A 21,877-nucleotide genomic window follows, 5' to 3' on the forward strand; every position below is an offset into this window, starting at 1 on the left:
GGACCCAAAACAAAAACAAAAACAAAAACAAAAAGTTAAAGTTCACAAATAAAAAAAATTTAAATTCCTGGTTGGGGCAAAAGAAAAAAATATTGCAGTACATGCATGAAGCAGCTCAGTTGATTTGAGATGTTGTCAATCAGTCCCATGCTTCTAGTTGTGTTTAACTGGTTGTGTGATATTTCCCTGCCCTTAATTTTATCAAAATATGCCTTCCAAAAAGCAAAAAGTTAATGTGCCTAATCAAAGTGATAAAGTAAAAATTTTAGAGGTTTTAAATGGTTGCCATGTCTTTAGTGGCATATGTATGTGTGTTTATGTGTTTCAGTTGTGGGCCTGGGTACTGTTCCTGAGCTCTTCAGCTCAAGGTGAGTGCTCTACCACTTGAGCCACAGCACCACTTCTGGTTTTCTGGTTGTTCATTGGAGATAAGTGTCTCACAAACTTTCCTGATGGGGAGGGGAGAGGGAGCTGGCTTGGAACTGTGATACTCAGCCTCCTGAGTAGCTAGGATTACAGATGTGAGCCACTGGCACCCAGCTGATGTGTGGTTTTTGAGATAAATCAAACAAACATCCATAGAACAGCACTGAACTGATTCCTGAGTGTTTGTGGATCTCTTCAACAGCAGTATCTTTGGCACTATGTATCCGAGAATACTGAGGTCTACCATGATCCCTGGACATACTCAGACCTGGTTTAAAAAAAATTTTTTTTTTAACTTCCTTATCAGATTCTCTCCAATGTTTTATAATTTTACAATCAGGCCAACATGAGATATCACTTGCAAATTCGTGACACTGTGCTTTATTTGAGAATAGAATAAAAAGCATGGCTGGAACTTTGTCAGGAGGTTCTTTACATTCTGCCCTAACCCCAGGGTATTATTACTTTCTAATCCTGTTGGCATAAGGCTAGTGCTGCTAACTTCTTGGAGAATTAGAAAAAGGCTGAAATACATCTCTAAAATGAGTCCACAAGGAAGGAAAATGAGTGGGCTTTTTGTTGTTGTTCCTTTAAAAATTCTAGTAGCCAGAAATATTTTCCAATTCATCATGAAGATGGTGAACAGCAGCACCAAGGCTATTTAGAAGTTTTTCTTCCACACAACCCACTTGAATGCTCTGAGAAAGTGGATCTTAGCTAAGAGCAGTTCACTAAGGAACAGGGCCATCTAAGTGCTTAACGAGTATTTAAAGTGGTTAAGGGATGAGGATGTGCAAATACAGCAGCAGAAGGTTTGTTTTGCCTCAAGGGAAAGTGATAGTGGTCAGAGGGGCCAGTTCCAAGGGGTGTTCCAGAGAGGGCCTCTGGTCCTGATAATCTGCCACATGCCCATTCCGGTGATGACCATACTCAAACTTGATCCGAAGCTCACCAATCTTGGATTGGGGAAGAATATCTGGGATCCATTCAATGATGAAAGGTGTTGGCTCCTTTTGATCTGGAGAAGTATTACCTCAAAGAGATGAAAACAGAACACTTATTAACATACTTTACCTGACTTTAATGGCACCCCTAACGGCAAGAAGGGTCAATTAGACCATCTCCCAGACTTTCACAATCTGAGTAGAGTTTACATATTCAGTGGTGAGATTACATGACCATTATTCAATATATACTGGGTAAAAAAATGAACTATGCAACTTATGGGCAGGGATGGGAGGGGGAAAATGAAGGAAAGCAAAGAAGGGGATGACATTGTCCAAGGAACATTTTATTCATTACCTGACTTAAGAAATTTTAAGCTCTTTGTACACTCCTTAATAATAACAATGAAAAGTGCAAAAACCCTCAATAAGCAGAAAAAAATAAAAGATCACATATCATTATGAAGTTCAATTTTTTTTTTTTTTTTTGTCGGTTGTAAGACTTGAACTCTGGGCCTGGGTGCTGTCCCGCAGCTCTTCAGCTCAAGGCGAGTGCTCAACCACTTGAGCTATAGCGCCACTTCTGGTTTTCTAGTGGTTTATTGGAGGATAGGAGTCTCACGGTCTTTCCTGCCTGAGCTGGCTTTGAACCACGATCCTCAGATTTCAGCCTCCTGAGTAGCTAGGATTATAGGTGTGAGCCACCGGCGCTCCACTCAAAAAAATTTTTATAGCCAGGTGCTGGTGGTTCACACCTGTAATCAATCCTAGCTACTCAGGAAGCTGAGATCTGAGGATCATGATTTGAGGCCAGTCCAAGCAAGAAAGTCTGTAGGACTCTTATCTGCAATTAGCCATCAAAAAAGAATAAGTAACAAGGTTGTTTTTTTAACCTTTTGGGTTGTTGTTGTGTTTTGTTTCTTTGCTGGTTTTTGAGACAGGCCTCCCTATATGTTCCTGGCAGGCCTCAAAGAACACATAGCTCAGGCTGGCCTTGAACTTAAAAATCCTCCTGCCACAGCCTCCCAAATGCTGAGATTACAGGTATATACCATCACATCTGGCTAAAATAAAGGCACTGTGTAGGTCTGTAACTTTCCACTTAACATTTTCTGATTGCATTTAACCTAGAGTAACTGAAACCGCACAAAGCAAAACAAAGGTAAGACAAAGTCCTGGGGCTCTTTCTCTCTCTTTTTGGCCTGGGTAAGAACGATAAAATAGCTCCTCTACAGGTGAATTAAAAAAAAATTTTTTTTAATTTTTAATTTTTGTTGGTCATGAGGCTTGAACGCAGGGCCTGGGCGCTGTCCTGAGCTCTTTCATTCAAGGCAAGCACTCTGCCACGTTAAGCCACAGCAGCACTTTTCTGGTAGTTAATTGGAGATTTAAGAGTTTCAAAGACTTTCTGGCCCAGATGGCTTTGAACTGCAATCCAGCACCCAGTTTAGTAAATTTTTTTTTTTGCCAGTCCTGGAGCTTCAACTCAGGGCCTGGGCACTGTCCCTGAGCTTCTTTTGCTCAAGGCTAGCATTCTACCACTTGAGCCACAGCACCACTTCCAGCTTTTTCTGCTTATGTGGTACTGAGGAATCGAACCCAGGGTCTCATTCATGCTACCACTGAGCCACCTTCTCAGCCCCTCTATTTTGTTTTTTAAGATAGGGTCTCAATAAAGCTATGTAGCCTAGGCTTTCTTTCAACCTCCTTTGTATCTAAACCTAGCCTTGAACTCATGATCCTCCTGCCTCTGCCTCCCAACTGTTGGAATTATAGAACATAGATGTGTACCATCACAGCTGGAATAAATTATATAAACATTAGTTTGAGGTTTTTTTGTGTGTGTTGATTTTTTTTTGCGGGGGGGGGAGGGTCGGTCATGGGGCTTGAACTCTGGGCCTGGCGCTGTCCCTGAGTTCTTCAGCTCAAGGTGAGTGCTCAACCACTTGAGCCACAGTGCCACTTTTGTTTTTTTGGTGGGTTTTTTTTGGGTGCTGTCCCTGGGCCTTTTTTTGCCCAAGGCAAGCGCTATACCACTACAACCACATTTCCACTTCTGCCTTTTTTGGTAGTTAAATGGGGATAAGAGGGCTGGGAAGATGGCTCAGTGGTAGAGTCTCACAGACTTTCCTGTCTGGACTGTCTCTGAACCATGAGCCTCAGATCAACCTCTTGAGTAGCTAGGATTCTAGGCATGAGCCACCAGTGCCCAGCTGCATGTACATTTTTTAGGCTCTGTTTTTACCAAACTATTCTCTAAAAACAAAAACAATGCTGGGTGCTGGTGGCTTACGCCTGTAAACCTAGCTACTCAGGAGGCTGAGATCTGAGGATCCCAGTTCAAGGCCAGCCCAGGCAAGTCTGTGGGACTCTTATATCACCAGAAAACCAGTAGTGCTGTGGCTCAAGTGGTAGAGCACTTGTCTTGAACTGAAGAGCTCAAGGATAGTGCCCAGGCCCAGAATTCAAGTCCCACAACCAACCAAAAAAAAAAGTAAATGCAGCATGGAACACATTGCAAGTACTTGGGAAAACTTGTGGACTGAATCCAATATATTTCCGATTCCAGTGGCTTCTGGTCCTCCTCCAAAGATAATGACAGTTTATATTAAATTAGCCAAAACAATGTGCATAACCAGCCAGGCACTGGTGACTCATGCTGTCAATCCTAGGGCTAGATCTGAGGATTGTGGTTTAAAGCCTGCTGGGACAGGAAAGTCTATCCGACTCTTATCTCCAATTAACCAGTAAAAACCTAGAAGTGGGCTGGGAATGTGGCCTAGTGGTAAAGTTCTTGCCTAGCAGGCATGAAGCCCTGGGTTCGATTCCTCAGTACCATATACACAGAAAAACCAGAAGTAGTGCTGTGGTTCAAGTGGTAGAGTGTTAGCCTTGAGCAAAAGGAGCTCAGGGACAATGCTCAGGCCCTGAGTTCAAGCCCCAGGCAAAAAACCAAAAAACAAAAAAACTTTACTTGCCGGGCGCTGGTGGCTCACGCCTGTAATCCTAGCTACTCAGGAGGCTGAGATCTGAGGATCGCGGTTCAAAGCCAGCCCGGGCAGGAGAGACCGTGAGACTCCTATCTCCAATAAACCACCAGAAAACCGGAAGTGGCGCTGTAGCTCAAGTGGTAGAGGGCTCGCCTTGAGCTGAGGGACAGCACCCAGGCCCAGAGTTCAAGCCCCACGACCGACAAAAACAAAAAAACAAAAAAACCTAGAAGTGGAGCAGTAGTGCAAATGGTAGAACCTCCAGCCTTGAGCAGAAAAAGCTAAAGCTAAGGGACAATACCCAGGCCTTGAGTTCAAGGCCCAGTACTAGTACAAAAAGGGAGGAAGAGGAGGAGGAGGAGGAAGAAGAGGAAGAGGAGGAGAAAGAAAGAAAGAAAGAAAGAAACAAAGAAAGAAAGAAAGAAAGAAACAAAGAAAGAAACAAAGAAAGAAAGAAAGAAAGAAAGAAAGAAAAGGAAGGAAGGAAGGAAGAAGCCGGGCGCCGGTAGCTCACGCCTGTAATCCTAGCTACTCAGAAGGCTGAGATCTGAGGATCACGGTTCAAAGCCAGCCCGGGCAAGAAAGTCTGTGAGACTCTTATCTCCAATAAACCTCTAGAAAACCAGAAGTGGCGCTGTGGCTCAAGCGGTAGAGCCCTCGCCTTGAGCTGAATCACAGGGACAGTGCCCAAGCCCAGAGTTCAGGCCCACGACAGACAAAAAGAAAGAAAGAAAGGAAGGAAGGAAGGAAGGAAGGAAGGAAGGAAGGAAGGAAGGCAGGCAGGCAGGCAGGCAGGCCCAGTACTATTACAAAAAGGGAGGAGGAAGAGGAGGAGGAGGAAGAGGAAGAAGAAAGAAAGAAAGAAAGAGGAAGGAAGGAAGGAAAGAAGGAAGAAAGGAAGGAAGGAAAAGAAAAGAGGGAAAAGCAAGACGGCTGCAGAAATTACCCCACTTACATGACCTACAGAAAGTAGATGAACTCACAGAAGTAGGATGATGGATGCCAGGCCTTTGGGGAGGCAAGTGAGGAATGTTACTGTTTATTGCAGTTGAAGATGAGAACATGCTAGAGAAATGACTATGTAAATGTATTACTAGAGAACTGTACACTTAAAAATACTTAAAATTGGTCTGGGATGATAGCTCAGTGGTAAAGCACTTGCCTTGCATGCCAGAGGCCCTGAGTTCGATTCCTCAGCACCACATAAGAAAAAAGAAAAAAGCCGGAAGTGGCACTGTGGCTCAAGTGGTAGTGGTAGCCTTGAGCTGAAGAGCTGAGGGACAGCGCCCAGGTCCAGAGTTCAGGCCCCACAACTGGACCCAAAAAAACAAAAAAAAAACACCTTAAAATTTAGCTGGACACCAGTGGCTCATGACAGTAATCCTAGCTGAGATCTGAAGATTGTGGTCTGAAGCCAACACAGGCAGGGAAGTGTGAGAGACTCTTATCCTCATTTATTTATTTTTATTTTTTTTGTCAGTCATGGGGCTTGAACTCTGGGCCTGGGAGCTGTCCCTCAGCATTTCAGCTCAAGGCTAGCACTCTACCTCTTGAGCCACAGTGCCCCTTCTAGCTTTTTCTGTTTATGTGGTACTAAGGAATTGAACCCAGGGCTTCATGCATTCTAGGGAAGCACTCTCCCAGTAAGCCATATTTCCAGCCCTGATGTTTATTTTATAACAATCCAATTTTTTTTTTTTTGTCGGTCCTGGGGCTTGAACTCTGGGTCTGGGCGCTGTCCCTCAGCTCTTCAGCTCAAGGTGAGCACTCTACTACTTGAGCTACAGCGCCACTTCCGGTTTTCTGGTGGTTTATTGGAGATAGGAGTCTCACAGTCTCTCCTGCCCAGGCTGGCTTTGAACCGCGATCCTCAGATCTCAGCCTCCTGAGTAGCTAGGATTACAGGCGTGAGCTACCAGCGCCCGGCAACAATCCAAATGTTTAAAAAAATACTGTAACCCCTCTGTACATCACCTTTATAATAACAATAAAAATGTTTAAAAATAACATTGAAATATAATGACACTGAATATATTTTTGCAATAATCTAGAGATACATATTTAAAATAATCATTTAAGGATAAGATATCTAGGTTTTTCCTTTAATCTGGCAGGGAGAACTGGAGAAAGGTATGCATAAAACAAGTCTGATCAAAGTTAATATACTTGGGCTGGGAAGGTGGCTCAGTGGTAGAGCGCTTGCCTTGCATGCCTGAGGCCCTGGGTTCGATCCGCCAGCACCACATAAGCAAAAAGAAAAAAATATCCGGAAGTGGCGCTATGGCTCAAGTGGTAGAGCGCTACCCTTGAGCTGAAGAGCTGAGGGACAGCACCCAGGCCCAGAGTTCAGGCCCCACGACCGGACCCAAAAAAAAAAACAAAGTTAATATACTTAATGTTTAGTTCAATACTTTTGTGAAGTAGGGCTTTTATGGGGAGATTAGGTCAGAAAAACCTCTGTACTCTTGAGTAGCTTAATGAATGGAATAATAAACTTGGGAATGGATTAATTATGTATTAAAAATAGCATAGAAGCTGGATACAGAAAGTAGTAAGTTAAAAAAACAGCTGTGATATGATACCATGTCTTGGATAGAATTTTAACAGTGATGTTGTCTGTAGAGTGATGGATTACAGGTGGTTTTTGTCTTTTATGCTCTATAATGAAATAAATGATTTCTCTACAGTGAATATATATTAGATCTGTAATGTTACTTGGAAAGCCCTAGCTTAAATGAAACAAAACATGTTATATAGAATCCCTTTACAAAATGAATGAATTTTTGTGTGCTGAGTGCCAGCGGCTTAAGTGTGTAATTCTAGCAACTCAGAAGGTTGGGATTTGAGGCTTGAGGTTCAATACCAGCCTTTTTTGACCTTGGTAAAATAAGTGTTTTATTCCCTAAAGGGGTATTTCTCCTGAAAAAATTTTTGTATATTTTTTTATTGTAAAAATACTGTACAGAGGGCTGGGAAGGTGGCTCAGTGGTAGAGTGCTTGCCTTGCATTCCTGAGGCCCTGGGTTCGATTCCTCAGCACCACATAAGCAGAAAGGAAAAAGCCGGAAGTGGCGCTGTGGCTCAAATGGTAGAGCGCTAGCCTTGAGCTGAAGAGCTGAGGGACAGTGTCCAGGCCCAGAGTTCAGGCCCCATGACCGGACCCCCCCCCAAAAAAAAAAAAACAACAAAAAATACTGTACAGAGGGGTTACAGTTACATGAGCAAGGTAATGAGTATATTTCTTTTTTTTTTTTTGGATCCGGTCGTGGGGCCTGAACTCTGGGCCTGGGTGATGTCCCTCACCTCTTCAGCTCAAGGCTAATGCTCTACCACTTGAGCCACAGTGCCACTTTTGGCTTTTTTGCTTATGTGGTGCTGAGGAATTGAACCCAGGGCCTCATACATGCAAGGCAAGCGCTCTACCACTAAGCCACCTTCCCAGCCCAATGAGTACATTTGTTATCAAGCATTGTTGCCTCCTCCTTTGTTTTTCCTCTACGGTTCCTTCCCTTCCACCTCCTTGAGACTCTTATCTCCAATTAACCACCAAAAAGCCAGAATTGGAGCCATGGCTCAATGGTTGAGAGGTAGCCTTGAGCAGTTTAAGCCCCAGGACTGGCACACATACACACACAAAAAAGAGTAATTTGTTTAAAAAAAAAATTCAAGTCAAGATCCGAAACCTCAGAAAATGTAATGATATGGCCCTCAAAGGAAGATGGGCTGTTAAAATTTACTTGCCCAGCGAGGTACAGGGGGCTCATGCCTGTAATCCTAGTTACTTAAGAGGCTGAGAGCTGAGGATCCTGGTTCAAAGCCAACCTGGGCAAAAAAGTTCCCATGAAACTTTTATCTCTAATTAACCCTCAAAAATTGGAAGTGGCGCCCTGGTTCAACTGGTAGAGTACTAGCTTTGAGCACAAAAAGGCTCTAAGACAGCACTCAAGCCCTGAGTTCAAGCCCACAACGAACAAAAACAACAAAGAATTTACTTACCCACTTTGAGAAAAGTTTTTAGTTCCAAGGGTCTAAGCACTGGTTGCTTTTCTATGCGACCGTAGGTTTCTGCTATGCTTTCTACTTCCACTTTAGGGCATCTAAACAGCTCGTACGTTCCGTCTCGGTTCTGAATAAAGCTACGTGTGATTTCCAAGGGCATCTGGACACAAAGACAAAAAGGTGAGACAGGGAAAACTTTCAAAAAGCAAATGCTTGGATACTAAAAGATCTTTTTTTTTTGGGGGGGGAGGGGTCCGGTCGTGGGGTCTGAACTCTGGGCCTGGGTGATGTCCCTCACCTCTTCAGCTCAAGGCTAATGCTCTACCACTTGAGCCACAGCGCCACTTCTGGCTTTTTTTTTCTTTTTGCTTATGTGGTGCTGAGGAATTGAACCCAGGGCCTCAGGCATGCAAGGCAAGCGCTCTACCACTGAACCACCTTCCCAGCTCTTTTTTTTTTTTTTTTTGTCAGTCGTGGGGCTTGAACTCTGGGCCTGGGCTCTGTCCCTCAGCTTTTCAGCTCAAGGCGAGTGCTCTACCACTTGAGCTACAGCGCCACTTCCAGTTTTCTGGTGGTTTATTGGAGATAGGAGTCTCACGGTCTCTCCTGCCCGGGCTGGCTTTGAACCGCGATCCTCAGATCTCAGCCTCCTGAGTAGCTAGGATTACAGGCGTGAGCCACCAGCGCCCGGCACCTTCCCAGCTCTTAAAAGAGCTTTTATTATTCTTTCTTTCTTGTTTTCTTAAGTGCACTCAAACTAATTAAAATTTTCTTTGTATTTTCAAGTAAATCCAAATTTACCATCAACAAATCCAAATCACCATTTTTTCCTTTCCTCATTTATGGATTTCCTTAATTTGAACCTATCCAACCCAATTTTATTCCTTCCCCTACTGCACTACTGGCAGCATTCTTCTAGTACTCAGCTCCACCTACAGTTCTCCCATCTTGTGTATGTAAGTGATGAAGTTTTCAGAGCCTATTTTCTCACTTGCAAAACCCAAGTAATAGCAGTGGATGACTGGGAGGATGAATATGTCCATGTAAGTGAATACTTCCAATAGCAGAAGCTCTAATGAGCACTGTATCACTGGCTCCCTGCCTCAGTTGCCCTTGCCCTGGTTAATTGAAGAGTGTATGTCTCAGAGATTTGTATGCCCAGGCTGGCTTTGAACTTCCATTCTCAGAACTCACCTTCCTGAGTAGCTACAATTGTAGGTGTGAACCACCCACGCTTGACTACCTTTTTTTTCCCCCAGACCTGGAGCTTGAACTCAAGGCCTCGGCACTGTCCCTGTGCTTCTTTTGCTCAAGGCTAGCACTCTACCACTTGAGCCACAGCAACACTTCCTGCTTTTTCTGCTTATGTGGTACTGAGGAATTGAACCTAGGCAAGCACTCTACTAGTGAGCCACATTCCCCCTAATTCTTTTTTTTTTTTGTCAGTCATGGGGCTTGAACTCTGGGCCTGGATGCTGTTCCTCAGCTATTCAGCTCAAGGCGAGTGGTTTACCACTTGAGCCACAGTACCACTTCTGGTTTTCTGGTGGTTTATTGGAGGTAAGAGTCTCATGAACTTTTCTGCCTGGGCTGGCTTTGAACCGTGATCCTCAGATCTCAGCCTCCTGAGTAGCTAGGATTACAGGCATGAGCCACTGGTACCTGGCTTTAGTAACTCAAAAAATTTTTATTGTTATTATAAAGGGATGTAAAGGTGGTACAGTTACATAACTTAGCTAAAGAATACTTTTCTTGGGCTGAGAATATAGCTTAGTGGTAGAGTGCTTGCCTAACATGCACAAAGCCCTGGGTTCTATTCCTCAGTACCACATATACAGAAAAAGCCAGAAGTGGAGCTGTGGCTCAAGTGGTAAAACTGCTAGCCTTGAGCACAGAGAGATTCAGGCCCTGAGTTCAAGCCCCAGGACTGGCCAAAAAAGGGAATACTTTTCTTTTTAGATCATGTTACCCATTCCCTTGCCCTTTTTTTCTCTTTTTATGTACTCTTTTTTTTTTTTTCTTTTTCTTTTTTGCCAGTCCTGGGGTTTGAACTCAGGGCCTGGGAGCTGTCCCTAAGTCTTTCTATGCTTAAGGCTAGTGCTCTACCACTTGAGCCACAGCACCACTTCTGGCTTTTTCTATTCTATTCAAGTGGTACTGAGGAATCGAATCCAGGGCTTCATGCATGCAAAACAAGCTCTCTACCACTAAGCCACCTTCTTAGCCCCTTTTTTTTTCTTTTTTAATGTCAATACTGGGCTTGAACCCAGGGTCTGGGCACTATCCCTTAGCTTTTTCTTTTCAAGATGGCACTCTACAACTTAAGTCATAGCTCCACTTCCAACATTTGTGGCTTAAATGGAGATAAGAGTCTTACAGACTTTCCTGCCTTGGTTGGCTTTAAACTGTGATCCCCAGATCTTAACCTCTTGAGTAGCTAGTATTACAGATGTGAGCCACTGGCACCTGGCTTCAGTAACTTTCTTGCTTGGGTTGGCCTTCAAGCCAAACCCTTCTGATCTCAGACTCCCATGTATCCATCATTATAGGCAAGAATCATAACACCTGGTAATGATCACTTCTGAATAATCTCTTAGCATGGAAAAAGAGAAACTTTCACTGACAACTGGAACTCAGGGATCTGTAAACTTACTCCTCATACCTGCATCCCTCTTTGTGCTCCCACTATTGTAGAAATAAACTCTTACCTCTGGAGTATCTAAGATTTGTTTAACTTGCAGGATATTTGTGATGTGCCAGGTATACTTGGAAAAGGTTCCCAGGGGCAAGGCATCTTTCCGAACAAAAGCTTAATATAAAAAAGGAACAAAATTAGACTACCAAATAATAACATTTTTTATTGTATTTCTTTCTTTCTTTCTTTCCCTCCCTCCCTCCCTCCCCCCCCTCTTTCTTTCTTTTCTTTCTTTCCCTCCCTCCCCCCCCCCCCCCTCTCTTTCTTTCTTTCTTTTTGGGTCCGGTCGTAGGGCCTGAACTCTGGGCCTGGGCGCTGTCCCTCAGCTCTTCAGCTCAAGACTAGCTCTCTACCACTTGAGCCACAGCGCTACTTCCGGCTTTTTTTTTCTTTCTGCTTATGTGGTGCTGAGGAATTGAACCCAGGGCCTCATGCATGCAAGGCAAATGCTTTACCACTGAGCTACCTTCCCAGCCCTTAATTTCTTTCTTTAATGCAATATTTTCCTTATATTTCATTTGTGTGTATATGTGTGTCCCAGTCCTAGGACTTGAATTCAGGGCCTAGGCACTGTTTCTGAGCATTTTATGCTCAAGGTTAGTGCTCTACCACTTAACTCACAGCTCCACTTTCAGCCTCTTGGTCTCATGGACTTTCCAGACTGGGCTGTCTTAGAACTTTATTTTCAGATCTCAACCCTTTGAATAGCTAGGATTACAAGCATGAGCAAATAGCTCTTGTCTTTTTTTTTTTTGCCAGTCTTGGGCCTTGTACTCAGGGCCTGGGCACTGTCCCTGAGCTTCTTTTGATCCATGCTAGTGCTCTACCACTTGAGACACAGCACCACTTCCGGCCTTTTCTGTGTATTTGGTACTGAGGAATTGAACACAGGGCTTCATGTACTCTACCACTAAGCCATATTCCTAGCCCCTAGCTCTTGTCTTTATGTCACTTTTAAAAAGAATTTTTTAGGGGCAAATATATAAATAACATGGTTCAACCAATATGTGATAAGCCAAACAATATGAATTTCTGCTATATGAAATTTTTTTTTTGGTTGGTCATGGGGCTTGAACTCTGGGCCTGAGCACTATCCCCGCACTCTTCAGCTCAAGGTGAGTGCTCTACTGCTTGAGCCACAGTGCCACTTCCAGTTTTCTAGTGGTTTATTGGAGATAAGAGTCTCACAGACTTTCCTGCCCGGCTGGCTTTGAACCGCGATCCTCAGATCTCAACCTGCTGAGTAGCTAGGATTACAGGCGTGAGCCACCAGTGCCCGGCTTTGCTATATGAAATTTTTGAGGCTTCTTAGAGATGTTGTCTTTAGGATTTTGTCTGTATGGTTTTTTGTTTATTTATTTTTCGGTTCTGGGGATCAAACCTAGGATCTTATGCCTGCTACTGCTATGCACAGGACTCCATTATAAGAGATTTTTTTGTTGTTGTTGTTGATCGTGGATCTTGAACTCTAGGCCTGGGCACTGTCCCTCAGCTCTTCAGTTCAAGGCTAATGCTCTATCACTTGAGCCATAGTGCCACTTTCAGTTTTCTCAGTGGTTTTATTGGAGATAATAGTCTCAAGGACTTTCCTGCCTGAGCTGGCTTTGAACTATGATCCTCAGATCTTAGGCTCCTGAGTAGTTAGGATTATAGGCATGAGCCACCAGCGTCTGGCAAAACAGACTCTTACAACTGTAGAATTAACAGATCAAATCACAGTCCTTAAAATATTACACGGAGTTTAAGATTTGTAATGTGATTGCTAATCCATTGTTTGCATGCAGTATTATAAAGCTATTCCACCAAAGGTCCTACAAAAATAGCCAAGTGATTAATGTTTAAACTGGAAGAGATAACATTGCTTCAAAAGGTATGCTATGGAGACAGTTTTGTTTTGTTTTGGTGCTGGTCCTGGGACTTGAACTCAGAGCCTAGTGCTGTCCCTGAGCTTTTTTGTTTAAGGCTAAAGTTTTACCATGTGAGCCAAAGCTCCACTTCCAGATTTTTTTGTTTTTGTTTTTTTTTGTTTTGGTGGTTAATTGGAGATAAGAATCTCACAGAAGCTGGGCACTGATGGTTCAAGTCTGTAATCCTAGCTACTCAGGAGGCTGAGATCTGAGGATAACGGTTCAAAGCCAGCCCGGGCAGGAACATCTGTGATACTCTTGTCTCTAATTCACCACCAGAAAACCGGAAGTGGCGCTGTAGCTCAAGTGGTTGAGTGCTAGCCTTGAGCTGAAGAGCTGAGAGATAATGCCCAGGCCCAGAGTTCAAGTCCCACCATGGCTGACAAAAAAAAAAAAAAAAAAATCTCATAGACTTTCTTGCCTAGGCTGGCTTCAAACCACAATCCTCAGATCTCAGCCTTCTGGGTGGTTAGGATTATAGATATGAACTTACAATGCCCAGCCAAAGACAAAGGTTTTCGTAGTCTAAAACAATGATTTACAGCTTGCGTTATTGAGAAACAGCTAATCCTCAAAGAGTCACTATTATGAGAAATAACAATTTATTGAAGAAATAGCTTTGGTTTCTAGTTGTAATTATCCTAGGCTATTTGCCTCTGAACAATCCTCTCCTTCCTTCTCCCACCCCACTTTTAATGTTTTTGCTCTTCTGGGGCTTGAATTCAGAGCATGGGTTCTATCCCTGAGCCTCTCTGTTCTTAAGACTAGTGCTCTACCACTTGAGCCACAACACAACTTCCAGTTTGTTCTGAGTGGTTTATTGGGGATAAGAGTCTCATGGACTTTTTTGCCTGGGCTCGTTTTGAACTGCAATCCTCAGATATTAGCCTCCTGAGTAGCCAGGATTACATGTGTGAGCCACTGGTGCCTGGCTTGAATTGTTTTATTAAGGGAGAGGAGGATAAGAAAGCATGACAAAGAGAGAAGACTGATTGGAAAGTATTGCAGGGGCTGAGAAGTTGGCTCAGTGGTAGAGCTCTTGCCTTGCATGCATGAGGCTCTGGGTTTGATTCCTCAGCACCACATAAGCAGAAAAAAAAAAAATCCGGAAGTGGTGCTATGGCTCAAGTGGTAGCGTGCTAGCCTTGAGCTGAAGAGCTGAGGGACAGCGCCCTGGCCTAGAGTTCAAGCCCCACAACTTACCAAAAAAAAAAAAAAAGCATGAAAATGTCACAATGAAATCCCCCTGTATAGCTAATTATACTATTTTAAAAAATCTTCCTAAATAAAAATCTTCCTTTTCCCAAAACTTGGGAATCATTAGAAAAAAGGTTAAACACACACACACACACACACACACACACACACACACACACACACACACACACACACACACACACACACACACACACACACACACACACACACACACACTATAATATAGGTCCAAGATGCTGACTCAGTAAGTATTGGGGCCTGTAAAACTTTTGCGGAAATTTGTTCATACTTAGAAATATCAGACTTTTTGGTGGCCACCTGCATTGCTTGTCATTGTTCTTCTTTAACCAAATGTATATTAAAATTTTTTTCCCATTCATTCTTGCTGAAATAAGGAAGAATGGACCTTCTAAAAATATAGTCACTGCTGGGCGCTGGTGGCTCATGCTTGTAATCCTAGCTACTCAGGAGACTGAGATCAGAGGATCGAGGTTCAAAGCCAGCCTGGGCAAGAAAGTCCGTGAGATTCTTATCTCCGATAAAGCACTAGAAAACCAGAAGTGGCGCTGTGGCTCAAGCAGTAAAGCGCTGGCCTTGAGCTGAAGAGTACAGGGACAGTGCCCACGCCCAAGCCCAGAGTTCAAGCTCCATGACCTACAAAAAAAAATAAAAAATAAAAAAAAATATATATAGTCATTGTTCTAAGAACTAATTACTGAAATCACACTCCAACTAATCCCAACTAATCACAGTCCAAGCATGTGACTAAAATAGAAATCCTTAACCTGAGAGTCCTACACAGATCATTTTTTCCTAATAATTCACTAGGATCAAAATGTGTGTTGCTATTCCTGAAGGAAGTCTCATACCAGTGGTGGAATTGGGGAGCCGCTTTTTTGCATTGCCTATTGATATTCTCTGTTGCAGGGCATCAAAAAAAGACTGAGGAATGTGGAACACCAGTGGCTCTGGTTTGCCTGCGGAAGAAAAAATAAAGTTATTTTAGAGAAACTTCACTGATGTTTAGAGAAAAGTAAAAAGAAAAGGAGACTGTCATTGGTAGATCAAGCCTATAAAATCCTAGCTATTCAGGCTAAGATCCTGAGGATTGTAGTCCAAAGCCAGTCCAGACAGAAAAGTTTAACAGGATAGACTCCATTCCCAAAACAAACAATATAAAGCAGGGATGAGCTGGACGCCAGTGGCTCATGTCACTTAGCAATAATCAAACTATTAAGGAAAACTTTTTTTTTTTTTTGGTGCCAACACTGGATGGGGTTTGAACTCAGGGCCTGGGCACTGTCCCTTAGTTTTTGCTTAGGACAGTGCTTTGTCAAGGCTGGCACTCAACTACTTGGGTAACAGCTCTACTTCTAGCTTTTTTTGGTAGTTAACTGGAGAGAAAAATCTCATGGACTAGCCAGGAATTGGTGGCTCACGCCTGTAATCCTAGCTACTCAGGAGGCTGAGATCTGAGGATCACAGTTCAAGGTCAGCCTGGGCAGGAAACTCCATGAGACTCATCTCCAACAATCCACTCAGAAAACCAGAAGTGACAATGTGACTCAAGTGGTAGAGTGGCTTTGAGCTGAAGAGCTGAGGGACAGCGCCCAGGCCGGGAGTTTAAGCCCCATGACTGACCCCGCCCCCCTCCAAAAAAAAAATCTCATGGACTTTCCTGCCTGGGCTGGCTTTAAACCTCAATTCTGAAATGTCAGCACTTAATAAAGCCAATCAAGGCCCTCAATTTAAGCCATTGGCAAGTATCTGATAAATATCTGGTTAAATAATCTACTGTATGTGAGGGGGAAAATCCACACAAAACAATGTTAAAGAACACACACACATGCACATACACATATATACATGTGCGTGCCACAAAAGAAGGCTATTTTCCAAGAGACTAAGAGACTCCTGTCTCTTGGAACAGAGGTCCAAGTGGGGTAGTAAGCCAGTGTGTTTGCACAATGGTAGAGACAGTCTTTTGGAAAGATTATCAGACCTATTTTGTGTGGCTAGAGCTTAGAACTAGAAACAATAGGAAATATTACAAGCCAACATCTTTCCTCAGACAATGAAGACTTCCCCAAAGCTGAAACTGTTCAGCAATGTTAAGAGCTGCCTCAAAAAGCACTGAGCTCCTCCTAACTGAATAGAGCCCAACAAACCAGCATTAAGGAGGCTTCTTTTCTTGTTTGTTTTTATTTTGGGTTATCTATCTTTCTACCTTCCTTCCTTCCTCCCTCCCTTCCTTCCTCCCTCCCTCCCTCCCTCCCTCCCTCCCTTCCTTCCTTCCTTCCTTCTTCCCTCCCCTCCACCAGTTACTGGGGTTTGAACTGAGGGCTTCACCTTGGATTGGCTTTATTGTTCAAGGCTGGCACTCTACCACTTGACATGTCTCTAACCAGGCTTTTTGCTGGTTAATTGGAGATGGAGTCTAGCAGACTTTTCTGTCTGGGATTGATTCAAATCATTATCCTCCAGATCTGACATGCAGTATGGATGCTTTTTTTTTTTTTTGTCGGTCGTGGGGCTTGAACTCTGGGCCTGGGCGCTGTCCCTCAGCTCTTCAGCTCAAGGCGAGCGCTCTACCACTTGAACTACAGCGCCACTTCCGGTTTTCTGGTGGTTTATTGGAGATAGGAGTCTCACAGTCTCTCCTGCCCGGGCTGGCTTTGAACCGTGATCCTCAATCTCAGCCTCCTGAGTAGCTAGGATTACAGGCGTGAGCTACCAGCGCCCGGCAATAAGGATGCTTTTAAGCAATGGGCAAGGACCAGTTGAGACCTCAACAAATCACACCCAAATCTAGCCTATGTTCACCTATTCTTCTCAGCATGTCCTTGTCATTTGATATAATTATCTTAGTCTCACATTAAGTTTAGGCATTCTATAAGCTTTTCTCCTTGTTTTGATTTTATTTTTGTTAGAATCATCTTCTATAATTTGGTGTCTTTTTTTTTTTTTTTTTAACCAAACAGACAAATGCAAAAACACAGATAAACAAACTACACTTTTATTTTTCTGAGACAGGGTCATAATAACCTGGCCTGGGTTGGACTCAAATTTGTTGAATCTCCTGCCTCTGACTCCCAAATGACTTACACACTGACTTACTTAATATGTGTGGTGCTCTCTTCTATCTCTAAATTCATTTTGTTGGTCCCGCACTTTCCTTGATTAAATGAATGATTAAGTTGCAATTATTCTTTTCTTACAACTTTGATTTCTACTATGAGGTGTCCTCCCCCCTCCTTCCCGCTCCTTTTTTTTTTTTTTTGGTCGGTCGTGGGGCTTGAACTCTGGGCCTGGGTGCTGTCCTTTAGCTTTTCAGCTCAAGGCTAGCGCTCTACCACTTGAGCCACAGCACCACTTCCTGTTTTCTGAGCGGTTTATTGGAGGCCTGAGCCACCAGTGCTCAGCTACCTTTTCCTTTTTCTTAGAGAAGGTCTTGCTATATGGCTTAGGCTGGCCTTAAACTCATGGTCCTCTTGAATCAGCCTCTGAAGTGCTACGATTACAGACATGTGTTACCACACCCAGTTTGATTTCTACATTCTTCTGGCCAAGTACTCTCTGGAATGAGGTTCATTTACTTCTCCAATCAAAACAGTAGAACTGCGGGCACCCCGGTGGCTCACATCCATAATCCTAGCTACTCATGATTATGAGATCTGAGGATCGTGGTTCAAAGTCAACCTGGGCAGGAAAGTCTGTGAGACTCTTATCTCCAATAAACCACTAGAAAACCAGAAGTGGCGCTGTGGCTCAAGCGGTAGAACACTGGCCTTGAGCTGAAGAGATCAGGGACAGCGTCCAAGCCCAGAGTTCAAGCCCCACGACCAACATAACAAGAACAAAAACAAAAACAAACAAAAAAAAAAACAGTATAACTGGCTGGGCACCGGTAGCTCATGTTTATAATCCTAGCTATTCAGGAGGCTGATTTTTAGGATTGTGGTTGAAGCCAGCCCAGACAGGAAAGTCTGTGGAGACTCTTACCTCCACTTAGCCAACAAAAAGCCAGAAGTGGGGCTGGGAAGGTGGCTTAGTGGTAGAGTGCTTGCCTTGCATGCATGAGGCCCTGGGTTCCATTCCTCAGCACCACATAAGCAAAAAGAAAAAAGCCAGAAGTGGCGCTGTGGCTCAAGTGGTAGAGCGCTAGCCTTGAGCTGAAGAGCTGAGGGACAGCGCCCAGGCCCAGAGTTCAGGCCCCACAACCGGACCCCCCCCCCCCAAAAAAAAAAAAAAAAGCCAGAAGTGAAGATGTGGCTCAAGTAGTAGAGCACCAGCTTTGAGCAAGACAGTGAAGGGACAGGGCCCAGGCTCCCAGTTCAAGCCTCAGGACCAGCACACACACACACACACACACACAAAAAGCAAAACACAATTACTTTAATTTCTCTTACTTCAGGAATAGCCCAATTGGGTGATCTATACTTACCATCAAACTGATAGTGCATGGTTTGATGGATACGTTCTGTTACACTGGCCAACCAGTCTTGGAAGGATAAGGTTACCTGTGCCTCATCCAACAACTGACCACAAACTAGAAAAAGAAAAAACTGTTAGTAACTTTAATTTTCTTTTATAATAAATAATTGAAGTTTGAAAAAAGTTAGTGTTTGTACAGAAAATAAGAGACCAAAAAAGTGAAATCCAAAGAAACTGGATAAACTAAATGAAAAGTTAATACAAAATCACTGTACATATTTATTTATGTGTGATAATTCAATATAGTTTTTTTTTTTGTCAGTCGTGGGGCTTGAACTCTGGGCCTGGGCACCGTCCCTGAACTCTTCAGCTCAAGGCTAGCACTCTACCACTTGAGCCACAAGGCCACTTCTGGTTTTCTGGTGGTTTATTGAGGATAAGAGTCTCACAGACTTTCCTGCCCAGGCTGGCTTTGAACCATGATCCTCAGATCTCAGCCTCCTGAGTAGCTAGGATTACAGGCATGAGCCACCAAGTGCCTGGCTTAAACGTTATTATTATTTTTTAAATATTAGTAATGGGACTTGCACTCAGGGCCTAGGCACTGTCTCTTAGCTTTTTCTGCTCAAGGCCAATGCTCTACCACTAGAGCCACAGCTCCAGTTCTGGCTTTTTTGTGATTACTTGGAGATGAAGAATCTCAAAACTTTTCTGCTTCAGATGGCTTTGAGCCATAATGCTCAGATCTCAGCCTTCTGAGTAGTTAGGATTACAGGTGTAAGCCACTGGTGCTCAGCTTAAGACTTTTTTTAAAAATGCTTATCCTGGGGTTTCAACTCAGGGGCTGGATACCTTTTTTTTTTCTCTCTAGGCTAGCACTCTACCACTTGAGTCACAGCTCTATTTCCAGCTTTTTGGTAGTTCTTTCTTTCTTTCTTTCCTTCTTTCTCCCTTTCCCTCTTTCTTTCTTTCGAAAAGAATCTAGGGCTGGGAAGGTGGCTCAGTGGTAGAGCGCTTGCCTTGCATGCCTGAGGCCCTGGGTTCGATTCCCCAGCACACATAAGCAAAAAGAAAAAAGCCGGAAGTGGCGCTATGGCTCAAGTGGTAGAGCGCTCGCCTTGAGCTGAAGAGCTGAGGGACATCGCCCAGGCCCAGAGTTCAGGCCCCACGACCGGACCCAAAAAAAAAAAAAAGAAAAGAATCTAATAGACTTTCCTGCACAGGGTGGCTTTTGGACCAGGATTCTCAGATCTCAGCCTCCTGAGCAGCTAGGATTATAGGTATGAGCCACCAATGCCTGGCTTTTTTTTTTTTTTTTTTGCCAGTCCTGGAGCTTAAACTCAGGGCCTGAGCACTGTCCCTGAGCTTCTTTTTACTCAAGGCTAGCACTCTAGCACTTCAGGTACAGTGCCACATTCAGCTTTTTCTGTTTATGTGGTGCTGAGCAATCGAACCCAGGGCTTCATGCATGCTAGGCAAGTACCCTACCATTAAGCCACATTCCCAGCTTCCCCATCCACCCCCCCTTTCTTTTTTTTAAAGAATATAAGGTGCTGGTAGTTCATGCCGCATGCTGATTCCTAGCTGCTTGGGAAACTGAAAGTGGGAGGATTTAAATTCAAAGCCAACTTGGGCTATAAAGCTCAAATAACCCCTTTTGAAAAAGAACTGGGAGTAGTGGTACACGCTTGTTATTCTAGGTACATAGGAAAGCTAAATTATGCAGTTCATACTCAGAAACATGCCTAGGCAAGAATCAAAATTCTGTACCAAATTAACCAGCAAGCTGGGTACCAGTTGCTTATTCCTGTAATCCTTGCTACTCAAGAGGCTGAGATTTGAGGACTGAGGTTCACAGCAAGCCTGGGAAGATAATAATAAGAGATGTTTTGTTGTTGTTGTTGTTGGTGGTGGTCATGAGGCTTGAACTCTGGGCCTGGGTGCTATCCCTGAGCTCTTCAGCTTAAAGATAGCACTCTACCACTTGAGCCACAGTGCCACTTCTGGTTTTCTGGTGGTTTATTGGAGATAGGAGTCTCATGGACTTTCCTGCCTGGGCTGGCTTTGAATTGCGATCCTCAGATCTCAGCTTCTTGAGTAGCTAGGATTAGGAGGTGTGAGCCATGGGTGCCAAGCTCTTTTTGTTTTTATAAGATCCTGGGGCTTAAACTCAGAGCTTGGGCATTGATTCCTAGATTTTTTTTGCTCAAGGCTCTACCGCTGAAGCTACACTGCCACCTGCTTTTTTGGTGTTAACTGGTGGGTCTTTTTTGTGTGTGTGAGTGTGTGTGCATGCGTGTGTGTGTGTGTGTGTGTGTGTGTGTGTGTGTGTGTTTAATTGAAAATCTCATGGACTTTCTTGCCCTGGCTGGCTTCTAACCAAAATCTCAGCTTCCTGAGTAAGTAGGATGAATAGCTGGTGAGATACCAGCACCAGACAAGATATAGTCTTATTGCAATTAACTGGAAAAAAACAGAAGTGGAGGTGTGACTCAAGTGGTAAAGCACCAGCATTGATTTAAAAAGTTAAGGAAGTATGGGAAGCTCAGAGTTCAAGCCTCAGTAGCAATGGGCACACACACATACACACATACCACCTGAAACCCAAAATCAAACAAAAACCCCCTTCACCAAGTAGTAACATTTTATAAAATGACAGTACAATATTCAATCAGGAAAATGAAATGGACAGAATCCAGTGACCTGATTCATATCTCACCAGTTTCTACATGCACATGTGTAGTATGTGTGCATATGCCCTATGCAACTTGTCACATGTAGATTGTGTGACCAATATAGTCAAAACACAAAAGCATTCTATCACACAACTCTTTTCTATTAATCCCTAGCAACCAATAATCTGTTCTCTGTCTCCATAATTATAGATGGTATTTTATTTTGACCATGATTTGAAAATTGGTGAGATGGGAGACTCAGCTCATATAAATCTATATGCTGCTAATGTTTATACTGATGTTTAGCACTCTTTGGGAGACAATATGCAATTATTCCTTTTGCTTACTGCTTCTGACTTTTTCAGGAACATTTTCTACTGCTGTATACTATTCTACAGAGGGAGACTTACCCTGCCTTTTTAATGAAGAAGCAACAACAGGCTTTTTTAGGCCACTCTTCCTTAGACTGCTGCTCACTGCATCTTGAGGAATTAGTGACCTATTCATTTGTGCACCTAAATCACAGATTATTAAAGTGATTAAAAATGTTTGTGGAATATATAAACTGATTTGACATTTAATTCTAAAGA

General features: G+C 43.4%; 1 protein-coding gene across 3 annotated transcripts in view; it reads right to left on the reverse strand.

The window, feature by feature from the left end:
- Positions 1-788: 788 nt before the first annotated feature.
- CUNH2orf42 (chromosome unknown C2orf42 homolog) overlaps positions 789-21,877 on the reverse strand; it is a 39,867-nt gene continuing 18,778 nt past the window's right edge. For all 3 annotated transcript variants that reach the window (XM_042683092.1, XM_042683091.1, XM_042683093.1), the window contains 6 exons: positions 21,698-21,802; positions 18,623-18,727; positions 15,048-15,155; positions 11,067-11,167; positions 8,356-8,518; positions 789-1,459 (listed from right to left, as the gene is read on the reverse strand). In XM_042683092.1, the coding sequence (XP_042539026.1) occupies positions 1,251-1,459; positions 8,356-8,518; positions 11,067-11,167; positions 15,048-15,155; positions 18,623-18,727; positions 21,698-21,802 (791 nt within the window). In that variant the 3' untranslated portion in view covers positions 789-1,250. The remainder of the gene's footprint in view (positions 1,460-8,355; positions 8,519-11,066; positions 11,168-15,047; positions 15,156-18,622; positions 18,728-21,697; positions 21,803-21,877) is intronic.

The sequence above is a fragment of the Dipodomys spectabilis genome, unplaced genomic scaffold (genome assembly GCF_019054845.1).
Source record: "Dipodomys spectabilis isolate Male_0828 unplaced genomic scaffold, ASM1905484v1 ptg000079l, whole genome shotgun sequence".
Lineage (NCBI taxonomy): Eukaryota > Metazoa > Chordata > Mammalia > Rodentia > Heteromyidae > Dipodomys > Dipodomys spectabilis.